This window comes from Euwallacea similis, chromosome 27 (genome assembly GCF_039881205.1).
Source record: "Euwallacea similis isolate ESF13 chromosome 27, ESF131.1, whole genome shotgun sequence".
Classification (NCBI taxonomy): Eukaryota; Metazoa; Arthropoda; class Insecta; order Coleoptera; family Curculionidae; genus Euwallacea; species Euwallacea similis.
The window spans coordinates 1,703,999-1,720,575 of record NC_089635.1 but is presented as its reverse complement, the minus strand read 5'-3'; the positions used below and the strand labels follow the sequence as shown (position 1 = coordinate 1,720,575).

The 16,577-nt window shown below is 34.5% G+C and overlaps 2 protein-coding genes across 6 annotated transcripts in view; one reads left to right on the top strand and one right to left on the bottom strand.

The window, feature by feature from the left end:
* Nucleotides 1-128: 128 nt before the first annotated feature.
* On the top strand, nucleotides 129-5,903 carry LOC136417338 (phospholipid scramblase family member 5-like). Of its 3 annotated transcripts, none has more exons than XM_066403008.1 (8): nucleotides 175-264; nucleotides 914-988; nucleotides 1,042-1,162; nucleotides 1,227-1,357; nucleotides 1,413-1,633; nucleotides 5,177-5,341; nucleotides 5,394-5,543; nucleotides 5,606-5,903. In XM_066403008.1, the coding sequence occupies exons 1-8, from the start codon at nucleotides 210-212 to the stop codon at nucleotides 5,660-5,662; spliced, it is 975 nt and encodes a 324-aa protein (XP_066259105.1). In that variant the 5' UTR covers nucleotides 175-209; the 3' UTR covers nucleotides 5,663-5,903. The 3 variants fall into 3 exon arrangements, with proteins under 3 accessions (XP_066259106.1, XP_066259105.1, XP_066259104.1); XM_066403007.1 differs by having other exon boundaries at nucleotides 177-264; nucleotides 1,042-1,143; nucleotides 1,205-1,357; XM_066403009.1 differs by lacking the exon at nucleotides 914-988 and having other exon boundaries at nucleotides 129-264; nucleotides 1,042-1,143; nucleotides 1,205-1,357.
* Nucleotides 5,904-5,920: 17 nt separating this feature from the next.
* Nucleotides 5,921-16,577, bottom strand: part of Khc-73 (Kinesin heavy chain 73) — a 43,229-nt gene continuing 32,572 nt past the window's right edge. Inside the window, exons 10-26 of one of the 3 annotated variants that reach the window (XM_066402980.1) lie at nucleotides 16,409-16,552; nucleotides 16,192-16,353; nucleotides 15,801-16,128; nucleotides 14,287-14,958; nucleotides 14,044-14,235; nucleotides 13,691-13,987; nucleotides 13,493-13,635; nucleotides 12,837-12,854; nucleotides 12,559-12,721; nucleotides 12,157-12,171; nucleotides 10,482-10,556; nucleotides 9,924-10,093; nucleotides 8,909-9,178; nucleotides 8,548-8,857; nucleotides 8,304-8,495; nucleotides 8,093-8,248; nucleotides 5,921-8,031 (exon numbers count right to left, since the gene is read on the bottom strand). In XM_066402980.1, coding sequence (XP_066259077.1) covers nucleotides 7,952-8,031; nucleotides 8,093-8,248; nucleotides 8,304-8,495; nucleotides 8,548-8,857; nucleotides 8,909-9,178; nucleotides 9,924-10,093; nucleotides 10,482-10,556; nucleotides 12,157-12,171; nucleotides 12,559-12,721; nucleotides 12,837-12,854; nucleotides 13,493-13,635; nucleotides 13,691-13,987; nucleotides 14,044-14,235; nucleotides 14,287-14,958; nucleotides 15,801-16,128; nucleotides 16,192-16,353; nucleotides 16,409-16,552 — 3,387 coding nt within the window. In that variant the 3' untranslated portion in view covers nucleotides 5,921-7,951. The remainder of the gene's footprint in view (nucleotides 8,032-8,092; nucleotides 8,249-8,303; nucleotides 8,496-8,547; nucleotides 8,858-8,908; nucleotides 9,179-9,923; nucleotides 10,094-10,481; nucleotides 10,557-12,156; nucleotides 12,172-12,558; nucleotides 12,722-12,836; nucleotides 12,855-13,492; nucleotides 13,636-13,690; nucleotides 13,988-14,043; nucleotides 14,236-14,286; nucleotides 14,959-15,800; nucleotides 16,129-16,191; nucleotides 16,354-16,408; nucleotides 16,553-16,577) is intronic. The other 2 variants (XM_066402981.1, XM_066402982.1) reach the window with 2 other exon arrangements.

Here is a 16,577-nt window from a genome sequence, read left to right as displayed (position 1 = left end):
CCTCAGACCAGAATAAGTCACTGATAAATTATACAGGGCTCTACATATCCATGGTTTAACAATTTTATTTATTTAAAACAATGTCAGAGACTAGATTAGATAATGATAAAATTATCCGTCTTGCATGTTTGCAATAAACGATAACAATAATGTTCTAAATATCGATGATCTGTATGAGTGATATTTTGTGAATCGCTTGAGGGGTTAAAATGAACCGAAATAACTTCAAGGGTTATGACAATGAGGCCTTTCCGGACCTACAAGGTAAGCTAGTTGTTAAAAATATTTCATATATCTCAAAGAGCTATCTCTATTCATAATATGATGTCGCATAAAACAAATTTAATAATATTTATTAATTATCATTGGTGGTTATAATGGACATAGTTTCCACTACTCGTTCCTTCTCAATTATATCTGTTGAATAATTTTATAAAATGTGAAAGAGACCAGTCCTTTATCAAATAAAGATTGATTCAATCTTATAACCGCTTTGTTCACATCGAATTTTCATTATATACACGGCGTCCTAGCAGTGTGTAAAAGGTTGATTGGCGTTAAAGTTAAAGCAAAAAGTGAAATACGGTATTTGTTGAAAGAAGTGTTGCGCACATTTTTAAATTATTGAACGATATACAAGGTGTCCCTAAAAAGTGTGGCTTTACTAAATCCTGCTTTTAAATGGGATTTTGCGTTTAAACATTGCTGACAATATTGAGTTAATTGAGCATTTAGACATTCATCCCAATAAGTAGGGTGGCTGTACCTTTGTCTGAAATTTTTATACCTACAAAAACCATCCAATTATAATAAAATCTCATACACCAGCTTACCCAGAGCATCTTTGGGAGATAAAAATATTTACTTTATCCACATAGTGATCAGTAGAGATGAATTTATTACATCTTTCCAGAAATTCCATTGCCTACTTATTACGAAATGCATGACATTAACGGTGGTACAACTAATTCGTTATCACTTGATGCAGGTATGCAGGGTTGTTATCGTATAGCTAATAATTTTATTCAAATCTTTCGATAGAGTTTGAATCTACTAGCGCGAGCAGAACCACCACCTCAGCAGCTTCACAGAATGTCGTATCTTCCCAACCATTGATGAATAATTTTAATAACAGCGAGTCAGGTATTTTTCCATTTAATATGTGTTAGCCTCACATAGAATCTATATTTGAATACTTTCATAGATCAGTTATTCTCTGGCAACAGACGACCAATACCCATATCAGTCATCGACGGAGATAATTTCGGACTTTCCTTTCATTCTCCTATCAATGGTTTAGATCTTATGCGAAATGTTGACCAGTTGATCATTCAACAGAATAGTGATCTCAGCGATTGTGAGTAGCGCTTTGAATTTGTTAATAAGAGAACTGAATTTTGATTTAACATTAGTGCTGACAAACACAGAGAACAGGTACACAGTCAAAATTCCTACCCGAGAGAATTCGGAGGCCATTTACTATGCGACTGAAAGCTCAGATGAATACCAAAGAATGTGCTGCGGCTCAGCCAGGGCTTTCAATATGAGATTGTATGATAGGACCGATCAAGAGGCGATATCTTTTAAACGGCGGCTGGGGTGCGGATATTGTACTTTTTGCTTTCACCTTCAAGTAAGTAGGAAAAAAATTGTGGAAAAATGCAAAATTTATTATTTCTCCTGCATTTTTTTTTTGGTAAAATTACGCCTGGTGCTTTTCACCTGCGATATACAAATAAAGGAATCATATTTCCACAGGGTGATTCAAAACTCGACTGACAAATTCTGGCAGATAATTCCTCGTGAAGAAAGAAGACAAAAGTTCCTTTGACTTTTTTCAGATTTTGCATTCCAACAAAAATACGGCTTTTCAAAGTGTGTTACTTTTGACTAGTTTTTTGTGATTTTCTCGATAAGACTTCATTATTTTCTCCTGAAAATTTGTATAGTTCACAACCATTTGATTCTCTATTAAACCTGTTTTATCAATTTCTAGAAATTTATTTGAAACAATGTGAAACAGCTGGTGCCCTTAAGACTTTCAATGAAAACTTCCTGCCAGCTTTTAGGAAATTTTATTTTGAAATTAGAATTCTTGTACCTTTTTGTACCAATACGAATACGCCAAGGCTTTGAAATAATAAAAGAAACTCCTGGAATTTTTTAAAGAATTCGGCAATCTTTGCTCAGGCGTGTTCACAGCTGTCTAAACGTAAATGGGGGTACTTTGAATATTTTTTGTAATGTAATAACTTTTCCTCGATTAAATGAATTCTTCACATAAAGTAGTTTTTTCTCGGAAATCTTGCATTTTTCAGCAATTGACAAAGAGAACCTTTTTTATTAGAAAGGTACAAGGATTCTAATTTCGAAATAAAATCTCCTAAAAGTTGGTAAAAAAAGTTTTCATTGAAAGTCTTAAGGGCACCAGGTGTTTCACATGGTTCCAAATAAATTTCTAGAAATTAATAAAATAGATTTAATAGAGAATCAAATGGTTGTAAACCATACAAATTTTCAGGAGAAAATGATGAACCCTTATCAAGGAAATAAAAAAAAACTAGTCAAAAGTAACAAACTTTGAAAAGCTATATTTTTGTTGGAATGCAAATTCTGGAAAAATGTCAAAGGAACTTTTGTCTCCTTTTTTCACGAGGAATCATCTGCCGAAATTTGTTGGTCGAATTTTGAATCTCCCTGTATAATGATATATACTGCTTTAGCTGTTTACGTCTATGTTGACTATAATGTACTTAATCGATCAAATGGGTTAGAAATAAATTGTATATGTGCAATAAAGGAGATTATACATTGATAAATCCTATATACGTAAGTACTTATACACGGTGTTAGTGAAATAATTTTCGTAAATTTAACCAGTGATTAAGAACATAATTTTGAACAAAAAAGTTCCTTACAAAAGGGTCGAAAACCTAATAGTTTTTCAAAAAAAAAATGTCAAAGTTGGTATCCGAAAAGCTATGATAAGGTTTAAAATTTGAATAAAATGTGGAAAAATGTACTTGACACATTTTGGTTATTTGACGTGTAACAAAAAAAACTTAAAATAATTCAACAATAACATTGCTAAAAGCAATTGAAAACTTAATTAATAACTTAAGCGGTAAAAAAAAACGTAAGTGACAACGCCGCACTGAACGTTACCGAGAAAGAGAAATTTATTTTCGTTATGGTTGTTTTTTATGGCCCTTATGAAGATCGCTCACCCACGTTGCGGGCGAAGTGATAAGGTACTGAAATGCGCAGTAAACAGATTGACATAGTACCTCAATAGTACATGAGTTGTGTAACCATCTGCACTTTATCCCATTTTATGTGACATATGATCCTGGACAAAGATGCCTGGCGCCATGGACATGTGCAGCTCATTAGTGACCATCAAGAAGGGACAAGACAAAAACCACCCTTATTTTTCAAATTTTTCATGGACTGTATGTCCTTCCATACTTTTAGTATTTTAGTGTGATTTCGGTCTTGTTGAATGCATCTTCTGTCGGTACATGTAACAGATTATCCGCAAAGTTAATTTGGGCGAGCTTTAAGTTATTTTATTCCGACTTATTAACAGTACCTAAGTGACAATGTATTTCGTACGCGAGTATCATGACATGCTTTTGATCTATGTAGAGGCGTTACAAAATTCTGAAGAAGTTAGGCGCATTCACGATAATCCTTATCCAAAAAGAAAACTTCCAGCTCGATAAACATTTGTGCGAGTTTCCCAAAATCTTCTGGATACAGGGAGTGTTGTTTCTTTATATCAAGGACACGAGGTCGATAGAGAGAAGTTGGTTCTGAAGCCGAAGAACAAATTTTAAACCTTGTTCAAAAGAGTTCAATAAGGAGTACCCGGAGTAGAGCATGCATGGACTCAAATGGTGAACATTTAGAACATTTAATGTACCAAAAACAATAATAAATTTGTGTTTTTGAATGTGATGTGAGTGGTGTAAAATGTGTAACGTGTCATGTTAAGCTAATTAAAGATGATAACAATAATTTCAAGGTAAATGGCTTTTCAAAATAATAAAATAAGAATCATACAATTTTTAAGTTCCATGAATTTAGTGCATTTTATTAATTATGTACTGTAAAATCTATTAGACCCACAAAAAACGTGTAAAAAGCAAACCCACTTCATGCGGCTACTTAGGTAGGTGTGAAAATGAAATAAATACGAGGCGACGTTGCCAATTCTCAGAAAATGTTTTTTTTATTTTCCAGGGAAATTGTTACATTTACGACCTCTGTTGTAAGGAACTTTTTTGTTCAAAATGATGTTCTTAATCACTTTTTAAATGTACGAAAGTTATTTCACTAACACCCTGTATATACGTCGGGGTAATATTAGAAACGTTTTCCATGTTTAACGTTATAATAATTTAAGAAAAACAAAAGTAGAAAGGCAAACTAACGAATTCACTACTACTCGCCCGCCCTTGTGCCCTTCTATCTCTTCACTGCTTGTTCTTCTTTTTTTCCTCTTAACTTTCCCCGATCGGGTGGTCCTTAAGACCCAAGGGGAGTACCTGCTAGCCCCTATTTCTCGTGAACAAATTCCATACGTGGGCACCTAATTATGTCGGTAGTAGTGACCTCGTTTGACAATGCTTTATCTTCAAGATGACTTTGCCAGCCTGCCCCTCATCTACTATCGGTTCTAATGGTACAATTCTAACTTAAGAACTAATAAATCTCCGACATATACATATTCTTGCAGCAAGTTTAACATAATAAAAAAATTTACCAATATCAAATAAGATATGTATAGGGATCTGCTTAAAATTAGAAACTTATTGGTATTAATGGTATATTTCCTCAAAAAAGGCCAGCGTTCAAAAAATGGAAAAAGGTAATTGGATAATTCGACGTCGCTCATTTCTATTTACATATGTAGATACATACATATGACATAGGAATGAATGACAGGAAAGAAAACCAAAATTAATAATTACAAGAATAAGACATTTAATTAAAAGTAACAATTAAGTGAAAAGAAAAACATAAAGAACCAGAAAATTGTTTAGCCCTAGCTAGCACACAAGAAACAGAACTAATTAAAAAAAAACACACACAATGGAAAATTCCCGCTTTTTCATTGATTTATTATTTATCTTTACTTTTATCTGTTTCTTAAACAATTATTTTATTGTAGAAACTGGAGGTATGGGTACCTCCTGGTGAATTGGTAGGCACAATCTACCAAAAATGGAAACCATTCCAAACAGTTTTTGAAGTATGCAATAGACACGAACAAGTTCTTTACATGATCGAGGGCCCGAGTTCGTTTGCTTGTTTCCATAAAGCGGAAATATTTCATGTAAGCATTGTTTCGTTGCAATAAAATCTTACAACTTAATTAAACGCAATAGATATACACTTCTGATGGATCAACCCAAATCGGTACCATCGTGCATCAATGGGATCCAGTGTCCGTAAGGTATCAGCTTTTGTTACAGATGCCCAGCTCTATAACCGATAATCGTCATAAGGCCCTGTTGCTTGGATCTGCATTTCTAGTGGTAAGAAAATCTTCTCAAGAAAACTTCGGTAAACGGATATTTAATCAAATTTCTTATTTTAGGAGTATATGTTTTTCGAGGGGGTGCAGAAGAAAGTGTGCTTGGGTTGCTGCTGCTAATGTTCGCTCCGAGGTATTACAATAAATAATGTATTTACGTTGCATTACTCATTATTATCTATTTTATGTTTATCATTAAATATTTTGTTATTAATGTTAGCTGTTAAAATTTTTATGGTGGCGTATGAAGAAAAATGTTAGTTTGAGTAGAAACCAACTAAAGTTTAAAATGAACTTAAATTTATTTTTCTGGACTTTTGGTAGTAGACCGAGAAGAAGATTGTTAATATAGCTATTCCAAAAATAAAACAAAACCTGGAAATATTCATATATTATTTATTTTGCATGTAAGACCACAGCTACAAATAATCGGTATTCTTAAAAACTAAAAAGTTAAAATAATTTAAGAAGGTAAACAACAAAAAATATACACAATATACAATATAAAATATTTTGTATCTGTAAAATTACAATTGAGACTAACTTACAATAATTAAAAACACAACAAAACCCACAAAATGTGAAACAAACAGTAAGCGCATTTTCATTTTAATGACCGATATTAAAATGGTTTTAATATTTACATTTTATAAATGTACAGGATATTATGGGGCACCCAGAAGGCATAGGGTTGCTATAGATTAATGCAATATATGCAAGTATAGTGTTTTGTCTTTGTACGTACTAAAGCATATTATGTGTGTGTGTGTATAAGCGAACGATAACCTACACAAGACACTTTTGTAAAATTGGAATCATACTTTGCCGACATATAAATATGTTAATATGGTTTTCTAGTAGATTATTGCTCGAGTTGCTTGAAATTATTTAAATATTGTCCACAATCCACGAAAATCCTAAAAAATGATTGATGTTTTATCACTATACTGCACACAAATGTCGCACACAATGTGATTATATCTTTGTGTTTATTAACTCGATGCAAAATAGTTTTTGAGTGTGTCTATATTACATTTTTAATTACCAAAAAATATTTTTGTGTACAACCAGTAGGCATTTAGTTCACTCTCAAACGCAGAAATGCATGATTTATTCTAAGGGTGGGGATTCACTAAACCATATTTTTAACTTTTGGAACGCGTTTCCATCTCTGGATATTCATTAAACCCATATATTTACAGCAATAACTTTAGCGACAACAATGGTAGGTATATGTACCGTATTAGCGTGAAAAAATATCAATTTTATTAATTGACGATTAAAAACGAAATATATATATGATGTTTTTCTAATACTGCAAATGTGGCGTAGGTACGCAGCTGAATTGCTTTCGCGCATATATTCGAAAAATTCACAAATGTATACCCATCAGCTCTTTTACTGAGACCGTAGCCCTAACCACAATACTTAAATTGGACAGATTTTAACGTTATATGGACAGGAAAAAGGTTTAGTTTTTATTCTGCATGATCCAAGTCAAAAGACTAGTCAATTTGGACGACTAAACCTTCGATTATATGGTGATTAATGAATCACTGAGCAACAATTAGAAAAAATCATAATGGACTAGAACGTATTACGCCTCGTACAAATGTAACGTGTGGAATGTTGGGAAATGTATAAATAGGAAAAATCGCTATTTATTCATCATGTATATCAAAGTTTAATTCAGCCTTCAAGGGTTCGTGGAGTCGCAACTATAACGTTAATTTGGTGTTCAAGCTCGTTTATACGCCAGGCCTGATTCAAGACTGAATTAAAATTTCTAACATTTAGCAAAAATATCGTTTAACTGTTGAATTTACTCTAGTCTAAAGACACACAGATAACTTTGAATACTTCATGTTTGACTACTACTGCCTATTAAAGATACATAACTCTAAGAATCTGATTAAGATTTTATAGCACACGCAAACCAATGCTTGTCGATAGGTTTCATAAACAATTAAATTACCAATTAATCACAAAACATGTTTAGCATGGGAAATTTGAGAGTGCTTCTGGTGTAAACTAACAACGATATCACAGAAATAACTGCTTAACATAAGGAAAAACTAGATGAGGGAACAAACACAAACTGATCCGTGCTCGAGTGTCTTTTATCTTTCGGCAAAATTTCGCATTTGAACCAATGAGCAGAGGCGGATTCTGATTTCTTCATAGGCTAATTGTAGCTTTTATAACAAAGAAGGTGCAGGGAAAATCTAGTGCAACCAAACAACATTCGTGTTTAATATGGAACTATGAAATGGCAAGGACGATTACATTATGCCATGTTATGGACGGCACATATACATTATAAATAAATGTGCCATGTTTAATCACGGCTAAAACGGCAACAATAAGGGTGGAACGATTGGATGGTTACATATTTCTACTTGCAAGGATTTATTTCGCCTTTGAGCTCACTCGGGTTCCTACGTTATTCATTCCACTGTTCCTAGATTTCGACCGATGGAGAGTATTTTCTGAATATGAAAAAACAGTTAATACAATAACCAAATTAATTGTGAAACTTGCTTTTCTTACCTTTGTTTAACATGCACTTATTCGCCGCGTTTGTTTTGTCCAAACGCATGGCTCTACCTCTTCGATCCAGGATCAGTTTGTCGGCTCTGACGAACATCCCATGCTTTGGTTTACAAGTAAAGTACCGAACTCCACCTACGCTTCCGTCGTTCTTTCCTTTTAAATTTTTCCACAATTAGTTATATCCATAACACCAGTGACCAAAACCTACCCTTCGGTGCATCCAGTTCCACGCCAATCCAATTTCCAGAAGCAAACTCAGTACCTCCAATATAGGCCACCACTCCTGAGGAATTATAAGGCCGAATAAGCACACTTTCGCCCAGCACCACCCACTCAGGCACTGGAACATCTGAGAACTTTGATAGATCTGCCCTTGAGCCAAAATTACTATGCCGGTCCTCTGAAATACCATGATGTTATGAACACATTACCTATCGTAAATGATTTCATACCTTCTAATCTATCAGTGGAGCTCGTCATTCCATCATCTTCATGGGAGGACACGCTCAAACTCATAATATTTAATTTGTCTACAGATTCTTTGGTGTTCTGTCTAGCCTTCGGAAAGGAAGCTCTAGCACTGGAATTTTTAGCAGAATGCTTTTTCCTTCGCACCACTCTGCCTGGCGATAGATTTGCTTTCACAATGCTGTTAGTCTCTTTGGGAGGATTAGAATCACTGTTCGAACTTTGAACCATATCTTCTGAGCTTTCTTCGTTGGTTGCCGTGTCCTCAGTGTCGTCTTCAGGCAAGGCCAGTCTCTGCAAATTTTCCTTTTCATATAATGTTTGAAAATTTTAAAAAAATCTTACATCAACACCGAGCGGTTCAACTTCACAAACCGGCTGCAAATCAGTGTGAAGAGGTTTAGATTCTATTTCTGGAGTCTCGTCGACGCTAATGCTCCTCAGAGACATGGAGTCATCGCTGGACAAGTTGGTGATGGAAACTGCCTGAGACCCATAACCGCTTGAACTGCCAGATGGGGTGTTGGATTTTGGTGCCAGTTCAGATAGTGAGTCTAAGGTTCTAGAGGTAGGCAGCAATCCCCTTCTTGTGATATTCCCGTTTCTGTGATTTGGCTGCAATAGAGGTATTCAATGTGTCGAATTTTGCGACAGTTAACCACTGAATATCAATTCAGCGTATGCCGCTTTTAAAAGACCACATGGACTAAATGGATTCAAGCTAGTTGATATAGAGGTGAAATTAAACGTTAAATAGAGTACCAAGCACTGAATTGCCAAATACTGATTTTGATGGCGCTGATTTAGTGCTATCAAGGAGAATCTCAGAAGGGTTAGTGGACAAAAAAACTTATCAATGGAATATAATGAATTCCAATGAAATATCATTGGAAAACAAAACAAAGTGAGACTTTTACAGTAATGGCTTTTCTGTAATGGCCACCGAAAAGGAAAGGGTGGAGCGTGCCGCTACTCTAGAAAGACAATAGGACAACAATGTAATAATACAATAAAGATAAGTATCGGGTGAAATACGCCACATAATAGGAGTGCAATAAAAACTCATCATTTGAAACACGACGATAACAATTGGATTTGTAGAATTTTAATGCCTCCTCGAATTAAAGATACAACATATACCCCAGGAACATTTGGGGGCCAAAGAAGGTTTTTTCCGCTAGTTTAGTGGGTAGGTGCTTCGGTGGATCCCACACTACCCGGCCGTAACAACAAGTCAAGTGTCTTTTTGAAGATTTTGCTTGAAAAAAAGGTGAATCTCAAAACGTGTGGCCGTTTATTTGAAATCGAGATAAAAATATTTCTTAATATCGTTTCTGCACGTTACCAAATTATGTTTTACCTGATTATTTGTTTTCTCATCTAGACCATCCTCACATTGTTCTTCAATGGGCTCGTCAGTAAGAAAATCAAAAGAATGTTTTCTTGGCAAGCTCTTCAAAGGCTCCTCGTGCAATGTTCTCATTCTTAGCCCCAATTTCGCGCTGGCAGGTGATGTCATACCGGGAAATACTAAGATAAATCTTTTACTTTAGTTAATGCCTCTGAGATGTGTTCGTCAATTAAAAAAGTACTACATCTACTGCAATAATAAATAAGTAAACAAAAATTGTGTTAAAGGATTGAGTGTAGATGCTTGAGGTTAGATACAAAAGCAATGTGAACAAGCCTCGCTTGTTCACATGCAAGCATCAGTGAACATTTATAGGTGTATGATGTTGATCACTTACAATTTAAGATGATGATTACGTACTTGATTTATTGCATAAAGTCAACATACATCATCTTAAAATGAGTGAGCGAAACATGTTCCAATCCATTGCAAAATGAAAAGTTAAGTATAAAAACAAAACAAAAAATATATATATAGCGTGTGCCAGAATTTTACGCAATAACGTACTTTTGGTACTGCTCGTTGGTTGTTGCAATCTTAGAGAATTCAAATTTAAGTTCAGATTTAGGAATGTGGGGCGGGCTGAAATAGTAAAAATATTAATTTACTCATCTCTAATCAACAGATCTACAATCCACGATCATTTCTACGCTGATGTTGTTAGGTTACACTCTTAAAACGATGCACTGATTATGTTAAAGTCAAAGAGACGTAAAGTATTCATATTTTCATTCTTTAGGCCGATAAGTGTTACTTCTAAGATCTTTGCAGTACACAAGTTTTTTTCAACATTTCATAATATTTCATAACAATTAATAGATCTTTAGAGTAATTCTATTAGCCAACTAACAATTAACAATCATGCATTTAAATTCATATTAAATTACTTAATCAAATCAACTATACGTGGTATGCATTCCTTTTGGGACCGTAGAGGGAATGTGAGTAGATAGATATTTCATTTTACCTACTAAAACAAAATAAAGAAAAATAATTTTTTTCTTAAGAGTTTAGCGGTAAAACTCAACATACTTGTTTTCAGAACTCATTCATAATATTTTTAAGAAAAGCATATCACATATTAATATCAATTATTTGGCAGGCTCCGCCTGCAGTTTACATTGATATATCAACACTTTTTGGGTGACATATCAACCCCAACTCAATATTCCAGAATTGTGAATTAAATTCATCATTATTTAGTGATTTCTGCTCCTAGGACAATAATTTTGCTCTATTCCTGTATCTACTACGAACACAACACTCATGTAAACTTCAGTCCAAATACTTAACATTCTGTGAAATTCAGTTTTGACTTGTTTCACAGCATTTTTGGAGCTTATTTTCACTTTTATTTGCAGTGCTACACATGCTTATCCAAATGCCTTATTTTATATTTGTGTCAAAATGTATTATAAACATTTTAATATGCATTTTTGGTAATTATGAATCTATCCCTGAAAGTATTTGTCTCTGTGACTCCATTACAATATAATACAACTAGCTGAAGCTAGGCGCAAGGCCTTAAAAATTAGTTAACCTTTTTGGCAGAGCTGAGCTGAGATATGTACCTATATACGTATCTAGATGAAGAAAGATGTAATTCTGTGGTGTAACTATTAGGCAGTTGAAAATATCAATTTTAAATGGAAATATCTGCACATTTGTAAAGCGCGGATTGAAAAGAATTTACTGGAACCAAAAGCCTTATATACCTGATGCATTTCTTTAGTGGTGTTAGGTAAAACCATTATAACATGCGACACGGTGCTGTAAACTTTTTACAGGTGATTTTAAGGCAACATTTTTTATATACTTTATACAATAGCCAATCTATAATCACACTAGTTGCTGGGCTCTCCCATTAAAATCAATGGGAAATTTTTTTTAGTTTCGAAAATAATGCTTTGTGGTTCAGAAACAAGTCCAGCATCTAAACAATTCACATATAAGGGTTTTGATTTAGGTACAACTAAAATTTGCAATGTCTTTTAGTCCAATCATGCTCTGTTGTCATCTACATCATCTCTACAGACTACAACATTGTTTTGAGCCTTAATTAATGCGGCAAATACTCAAAACTTTTTTTTTTAATTCAAGCATCATATGTTTAGTTTTGTTTAACACTTCCTTATTTATCCACCTATTGGTAGCAATCTTAATAGGCAAGCCTCCATTTTACCTGATAGAATGGAGCCTTGTAGGGTTGCAAAAACAAAATTTCATTGATGTTAGTGAATTTTCTCAAAACGCACTCCTCTATTTTAAATGCTAATGAATGTGTCTATATGGGAAAATGATCATGGAATGAAAAATCTGAAGTGGTTGAAATATGACAATGAAAATTTTGTGGAATAATGCTTTACTCTGAAATTGTCAGAAACTACTAAAGAATACAATACGCAGTCACTATCAAAATCCTAAATATATTATTTAACCTACGACAATGAAGACATATCTAGAAGTCTAAACTTTTTAAAGATTTTTTGGTTTGCTATATGCTATTTAAATACTATAAGGAGGATGATGTGGTTATATAAATTCACTCTCAAGGTATATAAATTAAAAAAGAAATGAAACTTACCAAGGCCTCCATAGGTTTTTGTCGGAGTCACTTCTGACTCTTTTCCTAAGCTCGACCTAGGCCTCAGCGTAGCTAATCCAAGTAACTCGCTACTGAGTTCGGACACACTTTCAGATCTCGACATGTGAAGAGACTCTGTGCTTGTAGTATCCAACCTCATCAACTAAAAATCAGGAAGTACCTTTATCACTTATTTCTTTATCGAGTTTTGAAGTAAGGTTTCAACAAATGCTTCAACATGTTACCCTTAAAGCTTAAAGCAAAGCTACTACACGTACCCCCTTTGTGTCCAAAGTCTGTGCGGCAACAAGAAAAGTGACTTTTAAGTTTCTAATTCTAATATGTGCAATATACTAGGTCACAGGACATATTTTGGTTGAAATTTATTAAATGCAAACTGGTGCTTGCAATGAGTAAGAACACCCCCTATCTAAGTAAAGTAACGGTGACTTGTATGGAATGATTTAATGTTTGACTAACACGTACGAGATGTCTCAAATAATTGCATTAGCAATTTTTCCAAATATTAATTTTCCAACAGACAGAGATTTTTAGTAGTAAACCTATTCGGCATGAAATTTAGCAATATGTAAGTTTAAAATTTATTTACTAGCACTTAAATAAGTAGTTCTTGATAATTAGGTGACTATTATTTGGCTTTGAAATTCAGAAAACTCATTTGTTGAACATCATTCTATTGGAGGAATACTTTGATACTGGTTGTTACATAAGTCCGAGCCGCTACATCAGGAGCATATTTTACATATTAATTTAATGTGAAAGTTCAAATATTTTTTGAATTTAAGCAAAGGTTAGGCAAAACCAAAATATGCGCTGCGAATGCATTTAAATTTTCTGAATACGGAGTGAAAAAATGTGATAATTCAAATTATATAAAAGAATTATAAAAACTTTGGTATGTTTTTACATATACCTGGGAGAAATTCGGGACGCTAACCGTCTTCCTCATGAGTGGCTGCCCTTTAGCTTGCAACAATTCTTTAACGGCTACATTTTGACGTAACCGGTCCAAGCTTAAAATACCTTCTACTGCACTTACGCCCCGCGTATATTTTTCTAAAAATTAACCCATACTTAATCGACAAAAATGTTTCAATTCATGCAATCTTACCAATATAAGTTTCTCCATCACACAAAGATGTGTTGTTCTCCCCGGAGGCGGCCAATTGAGCGAGACTCTCCCTATCTTCTAATTCTTCACTAGCTTTTGGTACGTTAGATACGACTAAATAAGTAACACCACAGGCTGTTATGAGATCAGTTCTCACTATTCTTTTTTTAATTCTCTCAGTGAAACTCTGCTTCTTATACACGTTGATAGCTAAGCGCTTTCTTAAGACTAGGTCCATGGTTGCTGGATATGACAACCGTACGGTTACTCTTAAAATCATATAGACCCTTTCATTAGCTAAAAGTTGAATTAATTATTGTTTGCTGCCTAATGCATCAGCACATTAAACTTACGCTCCGTGACCTTATTGAGATACTGGCTATCATGAATTGAGGAGTCCCAGCTTGCAACAGAGCACACATCCTTCTCTAACTGCTGTAAAATCTTCAATTCATAGAATTGCCTGCCGTCTTCCTTTGATAAAATTGAATTGAGTCCTGTTACCGTGACTTCTTCCTCAGAAGGATGTGTAGATAAATTATCAGCTATAGATAATCAACATATAATTAATTATTTCATCAATAAACTAATTTTACCATTCCAATCTAAGAACAACACTGGAATATGGGGTTCCATCCCCGGGAGAGGGCTCCACATGGCCGGAGCCCCAGGTATTCCAGTACCAGGTTGAGGAACATACACCGCATTAGTTTCCTCAGTAAGGTTAACTAGTTGCTCCATCAGGCTCTTCTCTCTCTCCAAGTCCTCCTCGGTTTTATCAGGTTTCTCAGAAATATTTTGAAGCTGAGAATGTAGGTACTGTTTTCGTTTCTGTAGCGCATCATTCCATTTATGCCTCAAAGTCGAGAGATCTTCCTCTTGATATGAATCCAATGGTTTCTGCAGCCGGTTTCTAACCATAACACCACCAACTTCGATTTTCATAATTTGCTGGCATATGATAGGCAAAGTTCCAGAATTTTGTACCGGCTTCACTCTCACTTCTATTCTTCGTTGTTGCCCCTGCCTTAACTGATAAATGCCCCCCGTTAACATATCGTTTTTCATGAGAACTTCCACTCCTGCATATTCGCCCAAATCATTTAACTCTTGAATTTCAACCCAGAGCTCTATCTTTCGCGTTAATTCTGACCATCGATCTAAGAGCGATCTTGCTGTAGCTAATTGTTGCTCTACCTCCCAGCCGGGTTTATATTTTGAGAACCCTGCACTTCTATTTCCCCAAACTTCGATGGAAAGAGCACCCTCTAGAAATTTAAAATTATATTTTAGAGTTCCGCAGTGGTTACGAGCAAATCTTCACATCCAAGTTAATTTAAAAAGTAATTTCTTGTAGTTTTCATATAGTCGCAATCTGTTCTAACTACTCTAACAGAATCAGTAGAGGAGATCCTGTTCGAGTTTATAGTAATTAGTAACTTGTCAGACGTCAAAGTCAAGAACCGTTTCGCGCCTATTTCTATCGTCCTTTTGCTATTGCGAATTTTAACTTTAGTGTTTAGATGAGAGTGCAGTTTTGTGGATTGATAGTGCAAAATAATCATCAAACTCCTTGTAGGGATAATACTGCTTGTGGTGAGTAGATAGTTCAGTACTTGTGGTTTTACTTTTTTATCGTTCACAGTTTTCTTTTTTATTAAAACTAAGAACAAAAAAAATTACACAGAAAGTTACAAAGTTATGAACATTCTATGGTGTGAATTGTAACTATATGGCGTGCGTTGTATAAGGAGTAAGAGATCACTATAAAACCTTCCATTTTGAACATTTCAAGAATCTGATAATATGCAAAATATAATGTTTAATCAAACTTAATAAGACTTATTTATGCTGTGAAGTACTAGAATAAGTGACTCCTTATTCTGGTACTTATTATCAATATAATTGGAAGTGCCGCCATTTTGGAAATATTTTTGGTGAATTGTCCCAACGGACTTTGGCATACCGCCAAGGTTTTAGATTTTTTGTATTTGCAATTTTCCATAATCAGTGTCACAATTGCACTTTGGGGCATAATTTAGTATATATTTAGAAGGGGTTTTTGTAAATTTTAATGAGCGCCTCCTACAAACTTTTAATATTAACTTACCAATGCAATGTTCAATGAACTCCTCAGTGTTGTTCAAAGTGAAATCCCTACAGTGATCAAATTTGGCAGTGGTGGAATGCTTTTGGCTGTTTTCCCCAATAATTCTCTGTGGTACCACCACAGGATCATGATTCCAAAATGTATATTGACAGAAAACATAATGAGATAACGAGAGAGGGAGACCTGTAGCTTGCTTAATATGCACCCGACATGTCACCGTCGTGCTAGCTTGGTCTTCATCATCATTACTATAATCTGAGGAATCGTCTGAAGCAGCCTCACAGATCCTGTCTTGTGGGAGGTTACCTGCCACTCGACTTAATTCGACCTATAGAATTATGATAAAGAATTATTATTATCATGCCTGCTCTGGTTCTCATTAGTGTCTTACTTGTAAACGTCCTGCTACTTCCCCTTGCTGGCTGATTATAGGAGTATGATAGTTTAAAGTAATGTCATGAAATAAAGATTCTAGAAATATATTTGCAACTCCAATTAAATTGTGATTCTCCTGCGATTCAAAAAATGGATCTTTTCCAGTACTCTCTACCTCCTAAATAAAAAACCATATATATTTTTTGCTTAAATTCTTAATATCTATCGCATACATTGATTGTGTCGCCTCTAGTCTGGTGATCCTCGTACAATTCCCGCATGTCAATAATTTTATCCTCCAGTTTCTTCATTGTCCAAACTTGACTAGAATTACCACGTTTTACTAAAATTGCAGGTTCGCTAACGAAAGCGCCTTTCTGTAATATAAAATCCCTTTTTAAT